Source organism: Phoenix dactylifera, unplaced genomic scaffold, assembly GCF_009389715.1.
Source record: "Phoenix dactylifera cultivar Barhee BC4 unplaced genomic scaffold, palm_55x_up_171113_PBpolish2nd_filt_p 000405F, whole genome shotgun sequence".
Lineage (NCBI taxonomy): Eukaryota > Viridiplantae > Streptophyta > Magnoliopsida > Arecales > Arecaceae > Phoenix > Phoenix dactylifera.
Genome location: NW_024067847.1, coordinates 1 through 25,656, shown reverse-complemented (window position 1 = coordinate 25,656; position 25,656 = coordinate 1). Strand labels below are relative to the sequence as shown.

Here is a 25,656-nt window from a genome sequence, read left to right as displayed (position 1 = left end):
GAGGCTATCACCTCCAGACGGGGCACGACCGAGCAGGCCTTAAAGAAGCAGAAGAAACGCCGCGATGAGCGCGGCCGCCCGAGAAGCCGGTCTCCCCGCCGAGATAAGAACCTGCCTCGGCTAAGGAGTCCACCTCGGCAGCGGGAACAGCTTCGACCAAGGTCCCCGCCTCGACCAAGATCTCCACCGCAGCCACGAGTGCCTTCAGGAAAGTATGAGAACTACACTCCCCTCAATGTTCCCCGGGCAGAGATCCTAATGGAGATAGAAGGTCGAAACTAGTTCCGACCTCCACCCCCGATGCGGGATACCGGAGCTCGGCATGATCTTAGGAAGTATTGCCGCTTCCACTGGGACCACGACCACGACACGGAAGATTGCTTCTAGCTCCGGGATGAGATCAAGACACTTATCCGCCGCGGGGTACTCAACCGGTTTGTGCGGAACCGACGTGAGGAAAGGAGGCCAGTGCAAAACGCCGCACTGCCCGAAAATCTAAATGAGAACAGGCCTATCGCCAGTACCATCAACACTATCGGAGGAGGAAGTTCAGCTGAAGATCCAACCAGGAGAAAGACCCCTCCGAAGCGTCCACGCGGACCCCCGAGGCCTTCAACGACGGGGTAGCACCCATGCGGACCCCCGTAATGCACGACCCAGGGGTAGTACCTACGCGGACCCCCTGGTGTGCAGGCGCGCCTAAAACAGACTATAGGCCAAAGAACACCGCTGAAAGCCAACTTTAGAGCGGAGTCGCTTGCCTCAACATGAGATGCCCAACTCCGATGGTGCGAGAGGTATATCCTACCCAGCACCTACATCATTGTGCTTACTTGCTTATATTACAGGACGGTCAACGAAACCCCGACTAAGGCCGGGATGCTCTCCTGAATCGATCACGAGCCGAGGTTCCCTCGACCTCGCACGTAATCTCCTGACCGAGTATAGGAAGCTCCTCACCGTCAATCTTCGGCTCAATCTTGCTCCAGACCCCCCTGTACCCCTCTATAAAAGGGGAACCCCTCCATCTTAGAGGGGGCTGGACTTTGAAACTCCGGAATATATTTTTCTCCCCCTCCATACACTCACCCCCTCTGACTTAAGCATCGGAGGGCCGGCGCCGGAAACTCCGGTCGCCGGCTTTTTGCAGGTTCTCCGAAGGATGCCGCTCGCCGATGGACCGCCACCCGCCAACTCAAAATTCCATTTGTTTACTGATTTATTCTAAAAACCGATCAAATTAAAGGTCATTATAGAATTTGGATCCTGTTGGTGCTCTGAATTCAACAGATGTTTTAGGAGCCTGGTCTCAGCATGTCCTCAATCCAATTTTAATGCTTGTTTGAAATGACAAAGGTTTTACTTCTTTATTACAAGTGTTGTTATCATATTGATGTACTCTTTTTTAAGTAAATATATGCTTTCTCTGCATTAATGGCACCTGAAATGAAAATTTTTCAATAAAAGATATACAGATATATGGTAGACTATTGACAAGAATATTGCTCTATATTTAACAATTATATATTGCTGGAAGAATGGTGCTGCATGGTACTCAGAACTCTTCGTTTTTGGGGTGGATATACATACATGTTAAGCCATCCTTTTATTATTTTGAAAATCATTTGATAATGCACAGACTTTGAAGCTCATAAATTCTCTTTAGTTGAATTTTGGCATGGATATGAGTTGAAATGGCACTGTGAAAACTTATTTGAGATTTTTTTTTTGTTTACATAAAAATGCATAAGTTTCCAATTCTTCTAACAAGTATTTTAGTGCAAATGCTTGTATGTGATGAAAACAAAACAAAACATGTATTTGGAAGGAAATGAGTTAGGTGCTGCTTGGGTGGCAGCATCATATTACGACTGAACCAGCTTCCTATATGGCATGTGACACATAAAACACAGTTTATACCCTAATAAGAGCTCATTGATCAGATGATAAACTAGAAGACAATGCCAACCACAAGGCGTGCATGGATGACTTGAACTGCTTGTTTACTCTTCCTTCACCTCCAAACTCTTCTCAAATGATGAGGCAAATTGAAGTCACAGAACATTGTAGGAGCTATTTGGATTTACTATTTTCATGTGCCTTGAAGTAACATCAAGCACAATACACTTGTTTACTGCAAAAAAGCATCCATTTCGGAAAAACTCTTACAACTCATACCACCTTTGTTTAAGAAACACTACAAGGAATGTAGTTTCTGTTTTCCTTCCTGCTCAGAAAATTCTCTCAGAAGATGCTCCACTTCATCCATCACCCCGAGTTTATGGAACCAGCCCGCCATGACCTGTGATGCTTCTGGGCCAAGCACAACACCATCACCCTCCATCTCCATCAGAAAGGCTAGTGCTCTGTCAAGGATGTTCTCCTTCTCGTAAGCACCCAACATCAAGGCAACACATTTGTCGCTTGGTTTCAGCCCAGCACTCCTCATGTTCTCCAGTACGCTGCGAGCTTTCTCGCTCAGACCTGCCACACAATAAGCATTCACAAGAAGAGCACAGAGTTTACTGTCAGGAACTATTCTTGCAGATTGTATGGTCTCGAACACTCTTTGAGCCCCATCAGCATTGCCAGTGATGGAATAAGCTCTAAGCAATGCCTTGTAAACTTCCCTTCCTGCAAAAATCTCTAGAGCCTCCATTTCTTTTACTAAACTCTCTGCATGTTCTAGCATTCCAGCCCTAATATAGGCCATAATCATTGAGCCATAAGCTCTTTTATCTAAAGGTATGCCAAGCAATTTGATATATTCAAATGCTTCCCTGGCCCGATTAAGGTCTCTGGCCTTGCTGTACATGTGAACTAGGACGGTGAGGGTGACCTGATCGCATGCAAAACCTCTATTTTTCATGGCCTGGAATGAATTCTCAGCATTCTGCAAAAGATTATGCTTTGCATATGTGCCAATCAATTTGGTATAGTCACGCACATTAGCTTCGAAAGAGTCATCCAGTAAGGCATATTCCATTACCTAAGAAAATAAATGATGTTAGGACTAGTATATTTAATAAATTGATACAAGTTCATCTATAAGAAAACACAACGTAGGAGAATAAACTATCCATCAGACTAGTTCTAGTATCATACATGGAAATGCAATTGTATCATGATACAGATACAAAAAAGTCACCTATATAATCATCTGGAATGATGATTACCTTCGACTTTTTCATTTTCTTCTACTGAAAGCATCGTCCAAAAGAAGAATGTACCTCAAATTCAGCCAAGAAATTTAAAACAGGTCCATAATTTAAATTTCAAACTTGACAAGAAAGGATGTGAAATTAACTAATGCAAGAGGAAGGAATATTTGACAGATGGAAGCCATTCCATCAACTGCTAAAGTTTTCTGGATTAATTTTCTCTTGCCATGATATTTTTTATTATGTAGATATACATTATTTATATTGGAAAAAAAGATTATATTGATAAAAAAATGGCAACCGGCCAGAAAAGGCCATCTTTATGTAGGTATTTACCATGTTGGAAAACTATTGATACACAATGACTCAAATCAAGACTCTGCTCATACAGGACTCCTTGGCACCACAAGAGATCTTTGTCAAGCTGTTAATCTTGTAAGCTGGCGTATATGGACCAAATGTCATCAAAGAGTAATCCCATGTTTAGCTGACTTTCCCACTAGGCTATTAGGTAAGTCGAAAGCCAATAAATCTGCCAGGCAACTGTTGCCTTGCAGTTTATATTGCATATGCAAATGTACTTCCAACACAACAATAGCAGAGTTTGTTCTTCTTTCCATCATGCCTCTGCTTAATTAATACCCTTACAAAGTGCCTCTTTTGAACGTTAGGACCTGCTCTAATCATTGAACTCATCCATACATCATATACCACATTTGGCCCAGTTCTTTGGTTTGCGTAAGCACATTTGAAGAAGAAAACCAAGTCTTACCAGATAATTATAAAATAATAACCACATCACAGCCATATGATAAAGGATTCTGATTTAAATTGAACAGGTATGGGATATGTATGTGGGATTGTAGATAAATTGTTTATGCTACTATGAATAGATGTACATATATAACTAAATCTATTGTGAATAACTCAATCAGTTACTGTATAATCTGCCTGGATGTTAGATGGCTCATCAAAAACCACATATCTTCTCAGACCTGGTTAACTCAGAAGAAATTTTTATGACAATCCAAAATTTGTTTATGATGCACCTTAGGTGTAACCTATAGAACGTTTGCCTACCATCCTTGCTAATACTAGGAAAGTGCAATACTGTCCAGTACATAAAACAAAAACTGCAAGTAATTACTACAGTAGAGAAAGGAAAACTAAATATGATAGTTTTGTTGAATAAGGAACACAATATGAATTGCTTGGATTCATAAACCAAGCCAAGCAATTTCACAAGCACAAGCACTGAATGATGTAGAATCTGAAATTGTCCTTCTTATCTAAATGGTAGCAATATGCTTGCAAACAAAACTCAAGGCACATTAGAGCAGAACTATAGAGGAGTATTTATTAAATTGATAAGGAAAGAGATAGCAACACAAACGGGATGAAAAGGTAATGACCTACCTCCATGAACAGTGGATTTTCCATTCTCTTCATTTCTTTGAGAACTGACAACCAGTCAGCTCTCCTGGGCTTCATGACCTTTACCCATGCAGCCAAAAGGAGAGGCAGGTTTTCATCTTGAGGAGAGAAGCATATGATGCGCCTCATGAGGGCCTTGCAGCGTTTAGTCATCTTCGGAGGAAGTTGAGAAATAGCCTGTTTCTGGGCCTCTGTTATGTCAGGTCCTATGTCAGACCACTTGATATTTGGTTGTTTTTCACTCTCTTCAACTTCTTCCTGAAGGGAAAGTGTTGCTGACTTAGGAGAAGACATAGGATAATGAAACTTATTGGGAGGCTGTCGGACGTATGTACCAGAGAAATTTTTACATGGAAATTGCTGAAAACTTTTGGTGGTGGTATCGGTCAGGATTCTTGGTGGGGGAATGGTGGATAACATGAATGAAGAAAGGCGAAACATAATGATGAACAGGAAACCGATTCAAAATAGTGTATGTACCAAATTAGCTCATTCTATACATGGTCTACAGAGGTGAAACTAAGAGTCAGCAAGTGGAAGCTGAATAGAAGGGAAAGAATGGGGAGAAATGATAAAAGTATTGACAAGCGTATTAAGCATCATCTGACTGTTGAAACAGGACAAAGATAGCTAGAGAACTTATCTGTGATTACATCAAAAAAAAAAAGTTAAATTTTCCCTCTTTTGTAGCAATGACCCTGCAAGGAAAAGCAATTGAATGACTCCACATGAAACCTTTGTCATAATATTTTCAAATGGATTAAAAATTTAAAAATTATTACAAATAGACAAACTTTAATGATGAATAAACCAAAAGGTTTATCAGAGTAATTTATGTAATACACATATAGACTGATAATTAACATGATAAATATACATTCCCAACCAGAAAAGAAAGAGCTATGGAAAACCTAAATACCAAGACACAGTTTGAAGTGAATGTATCAATTGGTATGCTATAGATACAATTGACGCAGCCAGTTCCTAAGCATTTGTGCATCATTTAAAATTAAATACCAAGACACAGTGATCTTGGTATAATCTAAATTTTCTATTTTTTTTAAAAAAGGAAAAAAATAAGAAAATAACTCAATCAGAAGAACACAATAAATTAACATCTCTAGAAGTACAGCATATAAAGCTCAAATTGGAACCAGGATTTGATAGATTACTTCTTTATATGTTGGGGTTCGGCATACAGGCTTCTGAAGCCTAGGGTGGCTCTTAGCTGTTTAATAAATTCTAACAGTCAGCCTTCTCTGCTGAAAAAACCTTCAGAGCTGGAATGGACGTCGAACCAAAGCTGTGCCAGTCAGCTCATACAGGCACCTTCTGGTTGAAACAGATGTATGACTTTTAAGACACTAACTTTTTCTTTCAAATGCTTCTTAAATGTTCAGTTAGTAATCACAATAAAAGATGACTTGTGGTGTGGCGAAGGAATGCTAGCAGACCAAATAAAAGTTCGTCCTCCAACCATATGAGTCATGTTCTATTAAAACAAACATCCACCCAACATGAGCATTCCAAAAACAGATAAATTCAGCCAAGACCCAGATCATCTGAAAAATCTGATCCAGGATTAATGACACTGATGCTGATATCTCAAGCTCGAGTTAAAAGAACAAGTAGGATGCTCGACAATTGAGTTGGTCGGCAACCCAACATGGAGAATGGAGCAAAAGTTATTAGGTCAGTTATAATATAGTATCAAATGTATCTAAAATATGTTTCCTACACAAAGTTCGCATCCAAGTAATAGGTGACGAAAGTCAATTTATTAAGCTTCAACATTACAAAATTATTTTTTCCTTAACATATGTATAAGAATATCAGAAGCATAAGATATGCAAGAGAAGAAAATATACATCTTAGAATGGAATACATGTGCCATATATAATTATAGTAATGGAATACATGTTTTTTCCTTAATCACATGATTCACAAGCATTTAATCAAACATTATCCTCCCACCACCACCACAAGAATCGACAGCAGTCAACACATATTAACTAGTGTAACTAAAATAGTTCCTTCACCTTTCAACTCATAGTCACTTGACCACCCATGAAGGGTACTGAGCATCAGAAAACGTGACTCCATTTTGTTGGGGTATTTCGTCGAACAAATGGCTCACATTCACAATTTTACGAAACTATTGGAACAATGTGCTCCAAACGGTGACGAGCATCACAAAAATGATGAGGGAACACTATCATTAAGCTTAGATCCAGCTTACAAGTTAATCAAAGGGGTATATTTTATACGAGATTATGCTTGGTTTTATGAGAAGGATGGGAGTACTTGGTTGTGCGTCGGCTCTCCTTCTCCTGGTGTTTGTCGGCAGCCAGCCACCCTGTTTTGCTGCTCCTTCGCCTTGGTTTAGAAGGATACGATCGCGTTGCAAACGCTGCAGAACGGGACGGGAGTTCAAAAGAGGAACGGGGAAGGAATGATGTGAATGCCTTCAACGAGACCGATGCATGGTGGACTTCGCGTTCACCATGACAAGATGGGTGGTGCGCTAAAAACTGGGAAAGGCCAAAGCACATCCTTTGGTCAGTGCTCGGATCATCGCGCCGACGTGGCAGTTGGTGATTGGGTGACTAGATGGTACCAGTCAACACGTGACACGGTGTATTCTCGTGTACTGCATGAGTCAGGATGATACTGTAAATGAGTAAATCTACCATTCGACCGTTTGCAATTACTGAAAAATCTACCAAAGTATTGAAGGTCACCATAAAGTGGAAGCTGTCTCTATTTCACAAGTAGACATAAGCCACCCATCATGGTCTAAGATGATTGGCCCACCCGTGCCCCAAAGTCTAGAGATGACAATTTATGATCTGGCTCATTAACCTGACGTGCAAATAGAATCGGATTTGACACAAATAATTTAGATCATAAATGGGTTAATTTGTCTAGACCTACTTATTAAATAAGTCGGATTCAGGCTGGACTTTTAACCCAATCCATTTTGATCTGTTTAATAAATGGGGCAGGTCATGACCCAATCCATTTAATTTATTTAAGATGTGAGTACAAAATATTTGATTATGATACTAATAATTTTGTAAGATATTGCTAAACGAGTATTTTTATTGATCACTTTTAGTCATGCGGAGAAAAGGGAATATTTAAATAAGTTTGATTCTTTATCGGATCGTAAAAACCTACTAGATGACTACCGGAAATCCCTGCCTTGATCATTTTCGGAAAGCGCCTTCCGGTCCTCAACTGGACCTGTCACCTGGGAATTGGACGTTACCCCCCTGCCCCCTCGGGGGGATTTACTTTTTTTTGGAATAGTCAATTTGTTTTATAGGAAACTCAATGAGTTTGAAAGATTAGAGAAGTATGAAAGAACAAATTTTAAAGTTGGAGAAATATTTGAAGTATTTTGGAAGCTTTTGTAGTAGAGGAGTCGATCCCAAGTGAAGAAGAGTCGACCCCAAAACTCCAGAAGTCGACTCCAGGACTTCAAGAGTCGACCCAAAAATTTTAGTTGTTGACCCTAGGACTTCAAGAGTCGATCTCGGGATTTTGTAACCTATTTAATAACAGATTGGGTTTAGATCTAAATTTTTGACTTAGTTAATAAACAAGTCAGATTTAGGTTGATAAAATTTTTGATCCGACCCGACCCAATTGCCACCCTTACTAAATTTCTGCGCCTAACATTAATGATTAATGCACCATCTCGACACTAGTTGAATCAATAGATGAGTCAACTCATACCAAAAATAGCTTATTTGTTTGGTCTGGTTCTGAATTTTAACATGTTAAAAAGCCAGAAATAAAATAAGATAAAACTGAAAAAATAAAAACAAAGGTCTATTTCTTACCCATTTTAGGAGTAGCAATTTATGAGTCAACTTGCCAACTTGACCTGCAAATAACCTCTTTTTACCAAGTTTAGGTTTGGCATAAAACGGATATAGATTATAAATGGGTTAACCCGCCGAGACTTATTTATTAAACAGTCTAGGTTAATATTTAAAACTTTAACTTATTTAACCATGTAACTCATTTAACCTAATCTAGCCCATTTAATAAACTTATGCGACTAGGGCCCAATTACCTTTTTCATTAAAAGATTAAATTCATATTTAGATTTTTTTGACCTATTTAATAAATGGGTGGCATTCATACTAAAGATTTATGATTTGATCTGTATTCCGCTCGCTCAATACCTGACTCAACCCGGCCTGATTGCCACCCCTGGACCCAACTTAGGTACGGGGCATTAGACTGAAAAATATTATGAAGGAGATAGGTGGAATGCAGTCATTGGAATCCCTTGACCTTTCAATGAACGAACTTAGGGGCACCGGTCCACAGAGTTTTTCATGTTTTCATCTTTTTACTTCTTTAAGCACTTTGAATAGGTCTTATAAAAAATTAATAATTCATCAGGAAGGATTCCAGTAGGCTCTATCCACTTATCTTGGCAATGCAGATCTTTGTGGCCCCCCCAGTTACCAAGAGTTGTTCTTGCACAAACAATTTTTGGTGGTGGTGATGAAGATGAAGGTGGCTATGAAATGTTTATGATTTAACCTTTGTATGAAATGGGATTTGTGGTTGGGTTTTGGGTGGTATAAGGTATATATCGTGACATATGCTTATTTTGTATGATTAACAAATTTTTAACAGACTATATCTGGACGTGCTGGTAACTCTGGCTAGATTGAAGAAAATGCTTACGGAACTTAAGGTGTGGAGCCAGTTTATATATGCAGCAATGGAAATGGAAGGGTTGGTTCATAAATAACTTATGTTAGGGTTATCATTTTGTAGCACTAATGCGAATATTATTTATTCTGTTTGAACTCACTGATTAATAAAAGTATCCATGTAGCATTTAATGGGCTTGCGCACAATTTTATCATTGATTGCTTGGTCAAATGTAATACAACTTTTACAATCCTACCACCACAATACAAAAGGTTTAAGCTAATTAATAACTATAGAAACAAATTTATTTTGAAAAAAAGATGTCACATCCCTAAACCGAAATCATAAGCCAGGGCCGCGGCAACTGCCACATACTCATAGAGAACTCTCCCTACAAGCATATAAGGCATTCCAACATAATATCAAATACATCGTAGCAGAGATAATTTAAGTAACTAAAAGCTATAATTTAGTTAATTAACAAATCCAAGTGATAAATAAAATTTAAAATTCTTATATCAATTAAACTTCAAATAATAATCTTACAAAAATATTATAACAATAATAAATCTAAACTATGTAGATATTGTTGAATGTTGCTTCTAATCTCACTGTCATAGTAGGGTCTAATTCTGGAACTAAGTATCTGCATATGTAAATAGAAAAGGAATAATGAACTCAACAACTTAGTAAGTAACGAATGCCTCAACTTTTCATATAATAATATAAAATATAATTAACAAATATAAATTACAATGAATTGGTTTAAAAAATATATTCAATCCGTTTCAATCACCAATCCAATAAAACCAATATTTTTCAAATATTTATAAATATAATTATAAATAGATTCGAAACAAATCACATTCACTAAGTAGTCTTTAACTATGACTATACTTATGCCATGTAGTTGGGCCAGAAATAAAAACAAAACTGCACTTATACCTTGTGTAGTGGGCCATAATATTGTACTTACACCTTACGACATGGGCCAAAATACCATTTATATCCTATGGCAGGGCCAGAAATAAAAAATAATGAGCTCAACAATAGTCAGTATGCCAATACATAATTCCTTATTAGTAGAGGCCAGAACATAGTCAGGCTGAAAGTTCAAATATGATACATATCATATTTCTTTTTATAAAATAATATATAAACCACAATCCAATCAAAATATGCATATACAATATATGATCATTGAACAATATAATAATAATAATCTAAAAAAATATTACTTCAAAATTGCATGTCTATTTTTCATTCAAAACAAAAATATCATATAATTTGTAAATCACATATAAATTGATTAATAATTTATTTGATGTTAAAAATAATATTATATGAATAAATCTAGAAAAGGTAGAATATTACTTATCTTGTACAAACAATGAGCAAATAAATCCAATTAGTCTTGAGATTTTTCTTCAAAATCTAATATCCGAAATTGTATTTTATTAAAGTTTAATCATAATCATTTTAAGAATAAAATTCTAAGTTTTGACATCCTCACAATGCTAGCCAAGCTAGAGTTTCCGACATCCCGGTTAGACCAATCAAGATGATTTCATCTCATCATGGTCAGCCTAGGGTATAGGTGGTTTATCAGAAATCAAGGTGACCAAATCTAAGAGTGTCTGACAAGGGTCAAGATGGAGACTAGCATGTCGCTCGATGGCCATTGATCAGGATTCTTCAGTAGGATCGATCCAAAATCACTACAAGGAGTTCTTACCGAATTTGACAACCATAGAGAGAGTAGAGAGAGAAAGTCTAGGTAGAGAGAAATAAGAGAGAGAAGAAATAGGAGAAATAGGGCATCATCCTTCTTAGCCAATTTTGGCAATCACCGGTTAGAATCAAGGCTTCAAGGACCTCTGAAGAAGGAGAAAAAGGTAGATCTGGAGATGTCGGGTCCTTACCTAACTTCTAGTGGCAATTGGCTACAACCATGGTGCTGGTGATGGCCGACAAGGCGATAACCAGGTAAGAAAATCAAGGAAATCCAATAGCAAGAACTTTGATCAATGTTGAGTTAGCTAGTGGGGTGGAAAGGAGGTTGGGAGGAGCTCTAAATAGCACTCAGACGAGCCTAGGATCCGCCCCAAGGTCAAATTCTATCTAACAAAGTCGAGAGGAAGAAGACTCCCATCGAGAGTCCTCTTCCCTCCTTGCACATGCCAAGCACGTGCGCCCTTTTTTTTTCTAGGCCAACTCTTACATCAGGGCTAATTAAGTGGATCGGGCCTGTTCCTTATTACGATGAGTGTTATGTTCTCTCCCCCTTAAAAAAATTTCATCCCTGAAATTTTTTGTACCTATAATTTTGAAGAGATGGGGAATACTTTTTCGATATCAGGTCATAACATTTTTCAAATCAAAGTCATTATTTCTAACTAGTTTCAAAATAATTCAATGCACCATGTTTTCACTGCACAACTCTATTCCTAACCCACAAACATACTAGTGTCAAATTTTGATTTCTAAAGTTTCCTATTTATTAACACATGTTTTTCTATATTTCAATCCTTATAAACACTTCTAAAATTTGATAGTTTATAATTTTTTATTTTTTATTTTTTCTCCTCTTTTGATCATACAAATCCTATCTCAATACTTTAATGTACCCTAATGAAAGTTTAGTATATAACTTAGTTTCTTATAGACTTCACAACTTAATATGTCATCTTATAAAGCAGTGGAGAAGGGAAAATTAGTAACACTTGAATCATATAAGAATAAATGTTAGAAGCAGAATAATAGCTATCACCATTGCATCAAAAGCCTGCTCATCCTATTGTGTGAGAGCATAGACCCTTCTTTGGTATGGGGATTCTAACTTTTATCCTTATTTTGTTGAGCTGTCTGAACGGACTGATTTTCATTTCTTTACTAATATGCAGCAATTCTATGGCCCATCTTGCCACATCTAAAAAAAAGGCACTAGTGATCCAATGGAAATCCTTGTCAATGTGAGCTTTGCCACACCTGAAACACTTGACGCCATCCATTGTCCAAGAATTATTACTTGCTAATCTCTTGTTTGAACTTCCGATATTTCTATTACTCTATCCTTCAGATTCATTGTACGTATTTCTTTTTTTTAATTTCTTTTCTTCTTTGTCATTGACTTCCCTTTCAATTATTAATATTTTATTCACCATAGTTGCATAGGTAGTTAACTCATAAAGTACTACTTGTTTTCTAATTCCAGTCTTCAGTTACATCTCAAATTTATGCACTTGATTTATCTCATCCTAAACCAACCTTGGAACAAAATTAGTCATCTTTGTAAATTAAACCTCATATTCCGCAACCGTCATATTTCTTTATTTTAGGTGAATAAATTTCTGCTCTTTTTGCTTCCTCATACTTCAGGGGAACTAGTTATCATAAAATACTCCTCGGAATCTTTTACAAGTAAGGCCCTATTTGGGAGAGCTTTTGGAGGGCCAAAAAGCACTTTCTGGCTCTCCAAAAATACTTTTAGCTAAAAAATGGTGTTTGGTAAATTTTCTGAAAAGCTGTTCAGCTTTTGCGGGAAGCTGAAAACAGCTTTTGGGGGGAAGCTCCAATTTGGAGCTTTCCAAAAATGCTGTTTTCAGCTTTTTCGGAAAGCTGTATTTTTGACTAAAATACCTCCATTTTAAAAAAAAAAATCCTCCCAAAAACCTCTCTCTCACGGTCTCTTCCTCTCCCACCCAACCCCATTCCCTCTCCCCTGCCGCCGCACCCTCTCCCTCTGCCCCGCCGTCGCACCCCCTCCCTCTCCCCCGCCCCCATGGTGGGGAGGTGCCGAAGAAGAGGAAGACAGGTGGTCTTCCCCTTCCCACGGCCGCCGCCGGCGACGATGTCCTTGTCACGGTAAGGGACGGTGCCGAAGAAGAAGGAGGTCCCACGGCCCCCCTCCCGCGTCTGCGAGGCCCCGCCGTCGCACCCCCTCCCTCTCCCCCTTCCTGCGGCCGCCGGCGGTCACGACCCGCCCCCCTCCCGCGTCCGCCACGGCCCGGCCCGGCGCTGTCGGCCTCGCGGGAGAGCACTTCCCAGGGGGCCAGCCGTGGCCGCCGCCGGCCACGACCCGGCCCCCTCCCGCGGCCGCCGCCGGCCCCGGCCCGGCCCCTCCCGCGGCCGCGGCGGCCTGGCCCCCTTCCGGCGCCGCCGGCCGCGCGGGAGGAGAAGAAAGGAGAACGGGGGAGAGGAAGGAAGGAGAAGAAGAGAAGAAAAAAAAAGAAAAGAAAAAGAAAAGGAAAAAAAAGACGAAAAGAAAAGAAAAAAAAGAGAAGAAAAAAAATTTAAAAAATAAAAAAAGAAAAAATAAATAAATAAATATTTATATAAATGAATGAATGAATGAATAAATAAATAAGATAATAAATAAATATATTTCAACATTATTAATTATTTACACTAATAATTATAATATTTTATACCTTTATTATTGTATTATACTATAAATATTATATTATATTACATTACATTATAATACATTAATATGTTATTTTAAATAATTTAATATTATGTTATATTATGAGAAATTAATTTATACTAATAATTATAATATTTTATACCTTTATTATTGTATTATACTATAAATATAATATATATTACATTATATCATAATACATTAATATGTTATGTTAAATAATTTAATATTATGTTATATTACCAAATATTAATTTACTCTAACAATTATATTACTATTATGCTATATTATAATAATATTATTTTATATTACAAAAATATTATACTATATCGTATATTTATGTATTAATATATGTTATGTTTTATTATATTCTGTTGTATAATACTATGCAATGTCCTTTATGGTAATTTTGTCATACAAAAGTACTTTCCCAGTTTGTTTATCAAACACAAAACAAAGTACCACAGCACTTTACGAATGTAGTTACCAAACAGCAAATAGCTTTTTATAACAGCTCTACTTCCAACAGCTCTACTTCCAACAGCTCCCCCAAACTGGGCCTAAGGCCCTGTTTGGGGGAGCTTTTGTAGGGCCAGAAAGCACTTTCTGGCCCTCCAAAAGTACTTTTAGATGAAAAACTGTGTTTGGTAAATTTTTCAAAAAGCTGTTTCAGCTTTTGCGGGAAGCTGAAAACAGCTTTTGGGAGGAAGCTCCAATTTGGAGCTTTTGGGAGGAAGCTGTTTTAGCTTTTTCGGAAAGCTGTATTTTTGACAAAAATGCCCATATTAAAATAACATAATTACATAGTTGTCCCTTTATAAACCTAAAAATCTGCTGGAGCCAAGAACCCTAGCCGTCAGACTCCCTTCCGTAAGAAAAGGTATTTTTCTTTTCAATTTTTGTATGCATCTCTTGAACCACATTTTAGAAGAAAAAAATTTTAATCCTTTTCGATACCTTCCAAAATCAATCTATTGTTTTTTTTTATTGATACCTCGCGGCCCACGCTGAGGTCCTCCTCGAGCGTGGACCACGAAGAAGGGCCCCTGGACCGCGGAAAATTATTTTATGAAAAATTATGGGAAATTATTATAAAAATTATTTTATACTAATAATTATAATATTTTATACCTTTATTTTTATGTTATACTATAAATATAATATCATATTATATTATATCATAATATATTAATATGCTATGTTAAATAATTTAGTATTATGTTATATTATGAAAAATTAATTTATACTAATAATTATAATATTTTATACCTTTATTTTTGTATTATACTATAAATATAATATCATATTATATTATATCATAATACATTAATATGTTATGTTAAATAATTTAATATTATGTTATATTATGAAAAATTAATTTATACTAATAATTATAATATTTTATAACTTTATTATTGTATTATACTATAAATATTATATTATATTACATTACATTATAATACATTAATATGTTATTTTAAATAATTTAATATTATGTTATATTATGAAAAATTAATTTATAATAATAATTATAATATTTTATACCTTTATTATTGTATTATACTATAAATATTGTATTATATTACATTACATTATAATACATTAATATGTTATTTTAAATAATTTAATATTATGTTATATTATGAGAAATTAATTTATACTAACAATTATAATATTTTATACTTTTATTATTGTATTATACTATAAATATAATATATATTACATTATATCATAATACATTAATATGTTATGTTAAATAATTTAATATTATGTTATATTACCAAATATTAATTTACTCTAATAATTATATTACTATTATGCTATATTAACATAATATTATTTTATATTACAATAATATTATACTATATCGTATATTTATGTATTAATTTATGTTATATTTTATTATGTTTTGTTGTATAATACTATGCAATGTTCTTTATGGTAATTTTGTCATACAAAAGTACTTTCTCAGTTTGTTTACCAAACACAAAACAAAGTACCACAGCACTTTACGAATGTAGTTACCAAACAGCAAACAGCTTTTTATAACAGCTCTACTTCAGACAGCTCTACTTCCAACAGCTCTACTTCTAACAGCTCTACTGCCAACAGCTCCTCCAAACAGGGCCTAAGTCATTTTCTATCTTGTTCATATTTATGTTCTAGCATCCACCACTAGTTAAATATCCCACCCTTTAACATGTATGATACATAAAGGATTTTTCAACATCACGTTTTCTCTGAACAACAAACGTTTTCTCCATCTCCATAAGCCAATTTTCAGCTTTCAAAGGTTATGTAGTCCTCTTGAAAGCTGGTGGAGTTAATTTCTTAAACACTGCAATGTTACTTCGTTGCTCCTACTACTCTCCACGTCCTTGTTGTGGCTATGTTTGTCTCTATTGTTGCATTTGCTGCTGTTGGAACAATTGTTATTGTAATTGCTGTATATTTGCATTAATCTAACTAATTATATTAGGTTTTAGTTGCTCTGTCTGATGGCTTCTAGTAGAAACGACTCTCTCCTATTGAGAAGTTCTGCCAACTTGCTGAGCAATACCACCAACCTGCCGGTTTGATGTCCCTCTAGCAATATTTTTTATCATCCTTTTCATCCGACGTAGAGGCATCTTAATCTATATCCTTTATACAGCAGCATACTTTTAATAAACTTATCAATTAATTCACAATCATCATAAACTAACGTCACAATGTCCCTAGTGTCTACCCACCAACACTCATCATATGTCCGATTCTATGACTTATGATTTATTCACTTATGCTATGATATCATATTAATTGTCATGCGCCCAACCTAAAATTGTAAGCAAAATTACGACAACCACCGCATACTTATAGAAAACTCTCTTCGCAAGTTTACAAAGCATTCCAACATGATATTAAATGCATCGCAATAAAGATAATTTAGATAACTAACGGATATAATGTATTTAATTAACAAATCCAACTGATAAATAAAATTTAAAAGTCTTACATCAATTAAATCTCAAATAATAACTCTATAAAATTATAATAATAATAAATCTAAACTATATATATATTGCCGAATCTTGCTTCTAGTCACACTCCTATAGTAGAATCCATATGTAGAACTAAGTATCTGCATATGTAAATAAAAGAAGGAATAATGAGCTCGATAGCCCAGTTAGTAATGGATATCTTAACTAGATATTTCATGCAATAACATAAAATATAATGGTCGAATATAAATTACAATGAATCGGTGTGAAGATATGATCAATTTTGTTTCAAGCATAAATCTAGTAAAACTAATATTTTCATATATTCATATGCATAAACATAAATCTAATTCGAAACAAATCACATTCAACTCAACATCCTTTAATTATAATCATGCTTATATCATATGGTTGGGCCAGAAACAGTAACAAAACAGTACTTATATCTTATAGAGTGGACCAGAATACTGAACATATATCCTACAGTGTGGGTCAAAATACCATATTTATACCCTATGGTGCAGCTAAACAATGAGCTCAAGAATAGTCAGAGAGCCAATGCATAACTTTCAATTGGTAGGATCAAGAATATAGTTAAGCTGAGAGTTCAAATCTGATACATATCATATTTCTTTTTATAGAATAACATATAAACCATAACCCAATCAAAACATTTATATACGATATAAGATCATTAAATAATATAAATAATTCAAAAAATATTACTTCAAAATTGCATATCTATTTTCCATTCAAAAGAAAATCTTATAAAATTCATAAATCATATATAAATTGATTAACTATTTATTTAATATAAAAATAATATTATATGAATAAAAAATCTAGAAAAGACAAAATATTACTTACCTTGTATGAACAATGAGTAGACAAATTAAACTAATCTTGAGATTCTCCTTTAGAACCTAATATCTAAAATTGTATTTTTATTAAAATTTAATCATGATTATTTTAAGAATATAGTTTATTAAAAATAAATAAAAATAATTAAAAATAGTGTATATATTGAAAATATATTATTTTCTAAGTAGCAGATAATTAATATTTTAGAGATGGCATATTTTCTCAGAAAAAAAGGTACCCATGCATTGCGCTGGTTATATGCTAATATAAATCTAAAATGAAGGCTCAACTTATACAAAGTTCTTTATCCACCATGTAGTTCTTGTATTCACGAAAAAAAGGTATCCAGGCATTCCAATTCTCTATCGAAGCACCCAACAGGTTGCATGGGGATTGGTTCACAAGAGAGTAATCCAGCAGATAAGGGATTAACAATATGATGGTACATTAACAAAGGATGAGCATACTTTTTCTGGCATACTCGATCAAATGATCCAGACCGTAATATTAAGAAAATCAAATAAGCTCATTGCATGGGTTGTATGCTAGTTATCATTTAAAATCATGATCTTGGCACTGGGGTGAATGAAAAAGTTTTTTTCTAGTTTAAAGTGAGGAGTTTTTGGATGTAGACAGATGTTGCAGATCATCTAGTGTGTATGCCCATTTTGGATTGACAAATAATCGGAATCAAGTAGATAGAAGAATATAAGACCAAGAATCTTTCCTATTTGCCATCGAATCTTGATTTAGGAGTTTTTACTAACTAGATCCCTTTCTGCCACGTCGTGGTGCGGTAAAGATGCTTGCTAGGGCAAAGAAAGCGCTGCGAGCCAAACACCGCGGCTCCTCGTCCTCCCGTCGCCCTCGAACCCCAGAACGACGTCGACCTCGAAAGGCCGCCATCCCCTTCCTCGCCGAGCTCAAATCCATCTCCGACCCCGCCGCCGCCCTCCGCCACCTCCTCTCCGCCTCCCCCCGCTTCCACGACTACCCGGCCTGCGCCGCCCTCGTCTACCGCCTCGCCCGCGCCCGCCTCTTCTCCCACCTCGACTCCCTCCTCCATTTCCTCCGATCCCAACAAATCCCCTGCAAAGAACCCCTCTTCAACTCCCTCATCCACCATTTCGGTAGAGCCCGCCTCCCCGACCGAGCCCTCCGCCTCTTCCTAGACCTCCCCTCCTTCAACTGCCCCTCCGCCCCCTCCCTCCAGACCTTCAATTTCCTTCTCAATTCCCTCGTCGATAATGACCGCCTCGAAGATGCCCGGGGATTGCTCGACCGGTGCTCCCACTTCTACGTATGCCCGAATACCGTCTCTTACAACATAATTCTCAAGGGTAGCTGCTGCGAAAAGGATGGACTCCAAGAAGCCCGTCGAGTGTTCGACGAAATGGTCAAGAGAGGGGTGAGACCGTCGGTTGTCACTTACAATATACTCATTGGGTTTCTGACCAGGTATGGGGACGTGAACATGGGTTTGAGATTGAAAGAGGAGATGAGTGAGAAGGGGATGCACGCGAATGCGGTCACCTATGCATTGCTCATGGAAGGATTGTGCTTGGAGGGGAAGTATGATGCTGCGAAGAAGATGATGCTCGACATGGAGTACCAGGGTTGCAAGACTAAGGTCGTGAATTATGGGGTTTTGATGAGCGATCGCACAAGGAGAGGAGATTTCCAAGGAGTAGAAGAGTTGCTCGCCGAGATGAAGAGGAGGAAGATCAAACCGGACGTTGCGATCTATAACATTTCGATCGGCTACTTGTGTGTCGAAGGGAGAGTCGATGAGGCTTATAAGGTATTGGTGGACATGCAGATGAAAGGATGCGAGCCCGGTGCGGCGACGTATCGGATGATGCTTGATGGGTTTTGTAGGGTGAAGGAGTTCGAGAAGGCGCTGCGAGTTCTAAGCGCGATGCTGGCGAGCAGGCATTGCCCGAGGGCGCAGAGCTTCAGGTGCTTGGTAATGGGGCTCTGCGAGGGTGGGAGGGTGGAGGATGTTTGTTTTGTTTTGGAGGAGATGGGGAAGAGGAAGGTGGGGTTGGATGGGGAAGGATGGTGTGTTTTGGTTGAGGCTGTCTGTGGGAGCCGTGGGAGTGGGAAAGAGCTTTTAAATGAGTTAACCTGTGAAAAGTTTGTGCAGAACTGGGAGGGAGAAGTGTAGGTATATATTTATAGACTTTGAATTATCTTTGATCTTTTTTGATTGTTTAGAAGATCTTTTCTCTAGGATTATATGACTAGCCTAGTATTAATTTTGACTGCTTTATTAATTTATGAATGCCCACAGAGCATCTGATGAGAATGAATACATATATAGATTCCTTTCCTCCGCTTCTCCTCCCAACTCCTCTCCTCAGGTCAATGCTGCCTTCTCTGGCCTCTTGGTAGGCCGCCGGCAACGATTCCCTTCTCGCCTTGAGCTACCTACCTGTTTTTGGATCTTTGACAGCAGAACTGCTATAAAATTTTTATCCTACTGGGTTTGGGTTGTATCTTCTGTACGAAAGAATGAATGATCTTTCTCTTCTCAAAGTACTCCAATTTTTTTTTCATCCACCTTTATAGATCTTGAAATGGCCATTGCATGATCCAATGGGTTGACATTACGAAAAGAAGATAAATCATTCATTCGAGTTGCAATCATCCTGTCCGGCTCTCCTGAATATTGTTTTTGCTCAAATGAGAATTAAGTATTTTTGATTTGTTTAACTCCAGACACAGAAGTAGTTGCCACTCTTATCATCAGTTATAGGATCAATTATCTCCATATAATTCAACATTGATTGTTTATAGTTGTATGGAATGCTAGCACAGATGGCATCACTTGCACCACTATATTTGTTGAGACTAGGAGAGGCTAATTTTCATCAGATACCCTATATTCCCATTACCTCTTGGACCTGAAATCCAAATTGAATACCCCCAACCCCAATCCAAGTGCTTGGCAGGGTTTCTAAAACCTTGATATCTTACTATCTCAGTCAGTGCCCGATATTGACTATTGAGATTAACCGAGTTATCGGTTTCTATCTGCTGCAGTGAAAAAAAAATGAACCACCAAGATATTCTAGGATTTTGCTGAGGTGAAATTTCATCAACTATAACACAGAGTTTCCGAAGCTCGTAAAATAGAATAAAATAAACAGAGCCAAAATGTCCTTTCAAATGAAGTCTCTGCTAAGCCCCTTGAGGCTTAGACAGACATCTCATAATATTTTTCAAAGCAAGCCTCAAAAAAGAACCAAACGACACTACAAGGTCTTATTACCCTGAGAACATAACAATCTAATAACCTTACTTCGCCCCGAATTAAATGGTTGAGACACGCCTAGATTTTGTTGAAGGCCACAATGTCACAGCTCTGAACAAATTCATTACAAGGCTCGGACCGTGAGACGCTCCTCGATAAGGTCATCAATTGATACAAGGTCATCTACAATGGTCAACATGATCTGCAGCTTCTTAATACCATAGCCCACAGGCACAAGCTTTGCTGCAATTAATTAGTACCAACGGTCAGTTTATAGTTTTTTTAAAAAAGTAAAGGCACAAAGCATGATACTACTAAAAATGTTAACAAGAAAATTAGACTCACATGCTCCCCAAAAGAGGCCTGGCATCTCAATGCTGCGAACAGCCTCCTCCAGCTTCTTCATGTCAGTTTCATCATCCAAGGTTTGATATCCAGAAGGACAGATGACTTTCCACCTGAGGACAAAAATCAAATGAGCAGCTTAGCCAATTTTACTTAGCAACTTATGATAATCATGATAGTAAATACTATAACATAATATGGCTGAAAAAAAAAGTTGAATATTTAAGTGACTCGTCTTCCTTGATGATACCAAGCTCAGAAGAGCTTACTTTCTTTCTTCTTGGACGAGGCTTTAACAGCCGCCTCCCGCTCCTCAGCAGCCTTCTTCTCCTCCTCTGTCTCATCACCGAAGAGATCTAGATCATCATCATTCTCTGAGGTCTTCACAGAGCAAATGAAACATTTTTTCAGTTGAAGATTGAAAGGTGAGGCATTTACAACGTAAGCACGATATATTAAGCTGACTGGTAGAATGACTAAAAGGGCCAATATTCCACAGTGAAAAACATTAGGTATAAGAAGATGAAACAAACCAATGCAAAGAAAGCTGTAGTTTGATGAGTAGATTGTAATATAAGCCATTGAGGCACCCAACTCACCACTCTGGATGTTAAAGAGTGAATGAACCCACATGGTTTAAAATAATGGCCATTATAATGTTTCAGAGGGGTCTTTACCATTATATGTAAAAAAAAATGATACTTCAAACAAGAGCTGTTATATGACTATTGTAATAGTGGCTATTATGTAACAGAAATAATGGTTGTTATTCAATTCTTTAACTGTTCATTAAATAAAATAACATTTTTTAAATTCAAATCTTTTTAAGGTTGGAAATATTCAGTTAAACAGACAAATATGTTTCCTTCTTCAAGAGTTGATTGTCGAGCAAAATAACCACTATTATTTCCTTTATCAACCATTACTTTATGTTGTTCTGGCAGACATCAGTAGTTATAACTGAAAAAAAATAATTGTCAAAAGTGTTGTGGAGCAAATAACTATGTTATTGCCCTTACTTGATAAATAATCCTCTTTGTAATGGCAGATAACAGTTGTTCTAACTGTTATTGTTTTAAGCCCAAATTATCTCAATCTGGATACTTTTTGTCAAATAATGGTCATATAACCATTGTAATGGTATAAAATGGTTTGGTGGGGGGGGCCATTGTAACAAAATATTGCTGTTGCTGAACCATTTGGAACATTTTAGACCAGTATTAAATTCAAGATGATAATTCAGATGCACAACTTGGAACTCTTGGTATCAAGACAGCAATGACTTGTCTCTGTAGAAAGCAAATAATAACATATGTTTATATGATTCTCCGTGACATTTGAAGCGGGAAAAAATTGAAGAAAAGAAAGAAGAATATCAGAACAAACATTCATCTCCACATCCACACACCTACTTAAGAAACAAGAGATAGGAAATGAATAAAATAGGAGGGAAATACCTTTGCAGCCTCTGTGCAGGGCAAGCAGCTGAGGGTGCAGCTTGGCCTGCGATTTTGACTCCAACAGCTTCACCAGGAATTCTGACATCACAAACAGTGACATTGTCACAATAAAGGGTACAAGAGAGAGCAGAGAAAAAAAAATGGAAAACACAATATTCAAGAATAAGAAGCATTTTGATAGAAATAACAAGTAAAAAAATACCGATATGCAAGTCTATATCAGTGGAGAAATACAAGAAAACATGCTCATCATAATTTTAAAGAGAATCAGGTAAATGCACGGTCACTAAGGAAACTCATTTTTTGAAGCCAAACTTGTGTCCTATTTCCAAAACGAAAGTTTGAATGCCTCACAACTGGAGATATACCTATAACTGATTAATTTCTTAAAAACATGCCAGGCATTTCTAATATAAAATCTAAATTATGCAAAGCTATAGTTAACCTATTCATTACCATATGCAAATACCAATAGACAAATATCCTTGGACCTCTGCGAAATGCAAAGACTGATATAATCTCAAGCTGCTTTGATATACTTGCGGTAAGTAACAAATTTCTTGTACCCAAAAACATCTAAAATTTAAAACAATTCACAACTCTACTATAGAATTTATCTCCATATATGTCCTTGCAAATGTTGATTAAAGGTAAAAAAGAAAAAGATTCACAAAGAAAAGAAATAGCAAAGGGCAACTTTTACATGAAGAATCATGTATATAATTAATTGCCACAAAGCAAAGCTGCCTAAGGAGCCAATTGGAACTTGTGCATCCTACAATTTGGCACTGGACTTCGTGCAGCCCATCTCATCAACTTAGTACTGATTAATTTCTCTAACGCCATGAACTTTGCAGACCATTCCTAGAATTAATAAATATGCATAGTACAACTGGACCCTGTTTGGTATGGGGATTCATCGGAGCAAATCCTTTTACCCACTTTTTCCTTCCGCAGCCATTTTTGTTCCAGGACTGAAGGCATTTTAAGGGGAGTTAACGGGGAATTTATATATAAAAAAAAGGCAAATTTTTACTCACTTACTCCAGTTTGCCTAGATAGAACTATGATAGGATTATTTGTTGTATACAAAGATATAGGCCACAGCTACAGTCACTCAAAAGGGAAGAGAGGAACCAAGACTAAAAGAAAACCATTCACTCATCTTAAATATCTAGGAAATGGCTTCGCCCATACAATACATAGGACACAACCATTTAAATTTGTAAACCCTTAAACTAAAACATTGATTTAAAGAGAAGAAAGGAACCAAGACTTAACTGAAACGATTAATTCATGTTTATTACCTAAAAAATGGCATATAACTGTCTTAATGAACTCCAAGATGTGCCGCATGAGGGCAGCCCAAAATTGCATATAACTGGCTTAATGAACTCCCAGCTCATAAGTTATGACCCCTGAAACCTTTGATCATGCTTAAGGCATGTTTAGTGTTGTGTCTACTTTAGAAAAGAGAGGCTCGGAGCTACGATTTACAGCTTCTCCCAAGACCGCTCTTTTGCTTTTTTTCATCTTGGAGCAGTTTTTAGATGATGTCACCAAACACCTATTTGTTTAATAATGTGCTTTTTTTTGCTTTAAAAGTCACAAAAGGTACCTTTTTAAAAGCAATAATAAACTCTTAATATTTGGAGTACCATAGGTCCCAATGTCGAAACAAGAAAAGTGACTGACCCATTTCATACAGTCTAGAGGCATTGAAATCTTTGGTGAAACCTAGTCCAACATGAACTAGTATGGACATTCAAAAAATCCTGGTACCCTCAAATACATAATAATGTTGTCGATTTTGTTTATGCAATCACATGAAATTGGTCTGAAGTTTAAATTCAAGTGGACTGTTTCAATTCACGCATGTTATTTATCAACCTAAGTAATTAAAATAAATAAAGTCTCTATAATTTTCTGAAGAAGGAATTGAGATGATTCTTTCTCAGTAAAATAGTGATACAGTTGGTCATCACAAAGAATCAACAGGGATTTCATATTACCAATGTGAAGAACTCCAATTTTAGTTGCATGCTGCAAGAGCTTCATGAAAGCAATGTGGGTTAATAGGGTAGTCTAATGAGCAAGGACATGGTCATTAAACATCATTAGAAAATTTTGTGAAACAGAAATTTATCCCTACTGATTGAATAGAGTATTTAGCTCAGCAGCCAGAAAGGAATGCAAAAGATCTTATAAGAGAAAAAAAATGTATGAAATAAAAATTAAAAAAAATGCTGCATGAACAAAGCATGAAAAGGATATGTTAGAAATCACTGCTGAGCATACTCACTGAATTACTGTTTTTTTCCTGGAAGTCAGAGGCAAGTCAAAACATGATGTCAAGTTGTATACCTTATGCAAGAATACTAATAAAAAGATCTCACAAAAAGAATGGAGAGGAAAGTAAGGTAAACATGATACAAAACCAAGCAAAACAAAATAATGGAACCCAGGAAACCGATCTATGGTACTTCTAAAGGAAGCTAGTCTGATGATTATCCAATTGACGCCTCCAAGTCCTAGATACAATAACCTGAGCGCCTATACTAGCCAACTGCCAACGTAATCAATGTAATTACAACACGTCACCAAACACTATAAACAATTAATCAGCATAGCGTTAGAACATATATGAAAAAAAAACAAAGCTAATACCTGCCACTATTCGAGTATAAGCGACAATTCCAAAATACATGAAAGCATTCAGCACAATTCAGAGCTTCAAAGCTAAAAGCCGACAACTTTAAACAAAATTAAAGTTGCAACAGCATCTAACCCACCAACCTTGGAGCAATAATCGAAGACACGCTCTCGCACCAACGGCACACATTCGGAAACTCCCCTCCTGGCTTTGATACTGCTGCAAAGACTTTGATATCATCTCTACTAATTTGATCTCTGAAAAACCAAACAAATCTATGAAAAATGCAACCTTTACACCAAGCATCTTGCGAATCAGGTACATTAAAAAACATCGACAAATTTATGCAAAGAAAAAAAAGATCTAATGGATCCAGATCGTCAAAAAAGATTATATTTTTGC

At 36.7% G+C, this 25,656-nt stretch overlaps 2 protein-coding genes and 1 pseudogene across 2 annotated transcripts; 1 reads left to right on the top strand and 2 right to left on the bottom strand.

Moving 5' to 3' along the window:
- Positions 1–1,986: 1,986 nt before the first annotated feature.
- On the bottom strand, positions 1,987–7,136 carry LOC103722851 (pentatricopeptide repeat-containing protein At1g01970). The gene is made up of 3 exons (XM_026799870.2): positions 6,900–7,136; positions 4,578–5,293; positions 1,987–2,989 (listed from the first exon to the last, which is right to left on the bottom strand). Exons 2-3 carry the CDS (start codon positions 5,034–5,036, stop codon positions 2,198–2,200), a joined length of 1,251 nt encoding a protein of 416 aa, XP_026655671.2. The 5' UTR covers positions 5,037–5,293; positions 6,900–7,136; the 3' UTR covers positions 1,987–2,197.
- An 11,206-nt stretch (positions 7,137–18,342) lies between these two features.
- Positions 18,343–19,707, top strand: LOC120105964 (pentatricopeptide repeat-containing protein At1g07740, mitochondrial-like). Its single transcript, XM_039118755.1, has one exon. The coding sequence runs from the start codon at positions 18,343–18,345 to the stop codon at positions 19,705–19,707; it is 1,365 nt and encodes a 454-aa protein (XP_038974683.1).
- Positions 19,708–20,596: 889 nt separating this feature from the next.
- On the bottom strand, positions 20,597–25,511 carry LOC120105953 (annotated as a pseudogene).
- Positions 25,512–25,656: the final 145 nt, after the last annotated feature.

Bases quoted from the DNA above. Each gene is read 5' to 3' on its own strand.
- LOC103722851 (XM_026799870.2), bottom strand. From the start codon at position 5,036: ATGTTTCGCCTTTCTTCATTCATGTTATCCACCATTCCCCCACCAAGA. The intron at 2,990-4,577 runs GTAGGTCATTAC...TTATTTTCTTAG, and splicing joins AAAATCCACTGTTCATGGAG to GTAATGGAATATGCCTTACT.
- LOC120105964 (XM_039118755.1), top strand. From the start codon at position 18,343: ATGCTTGCTAGGGCAAAGAAAGCGCTGCGAGCCAAACACCGCGGCTCC.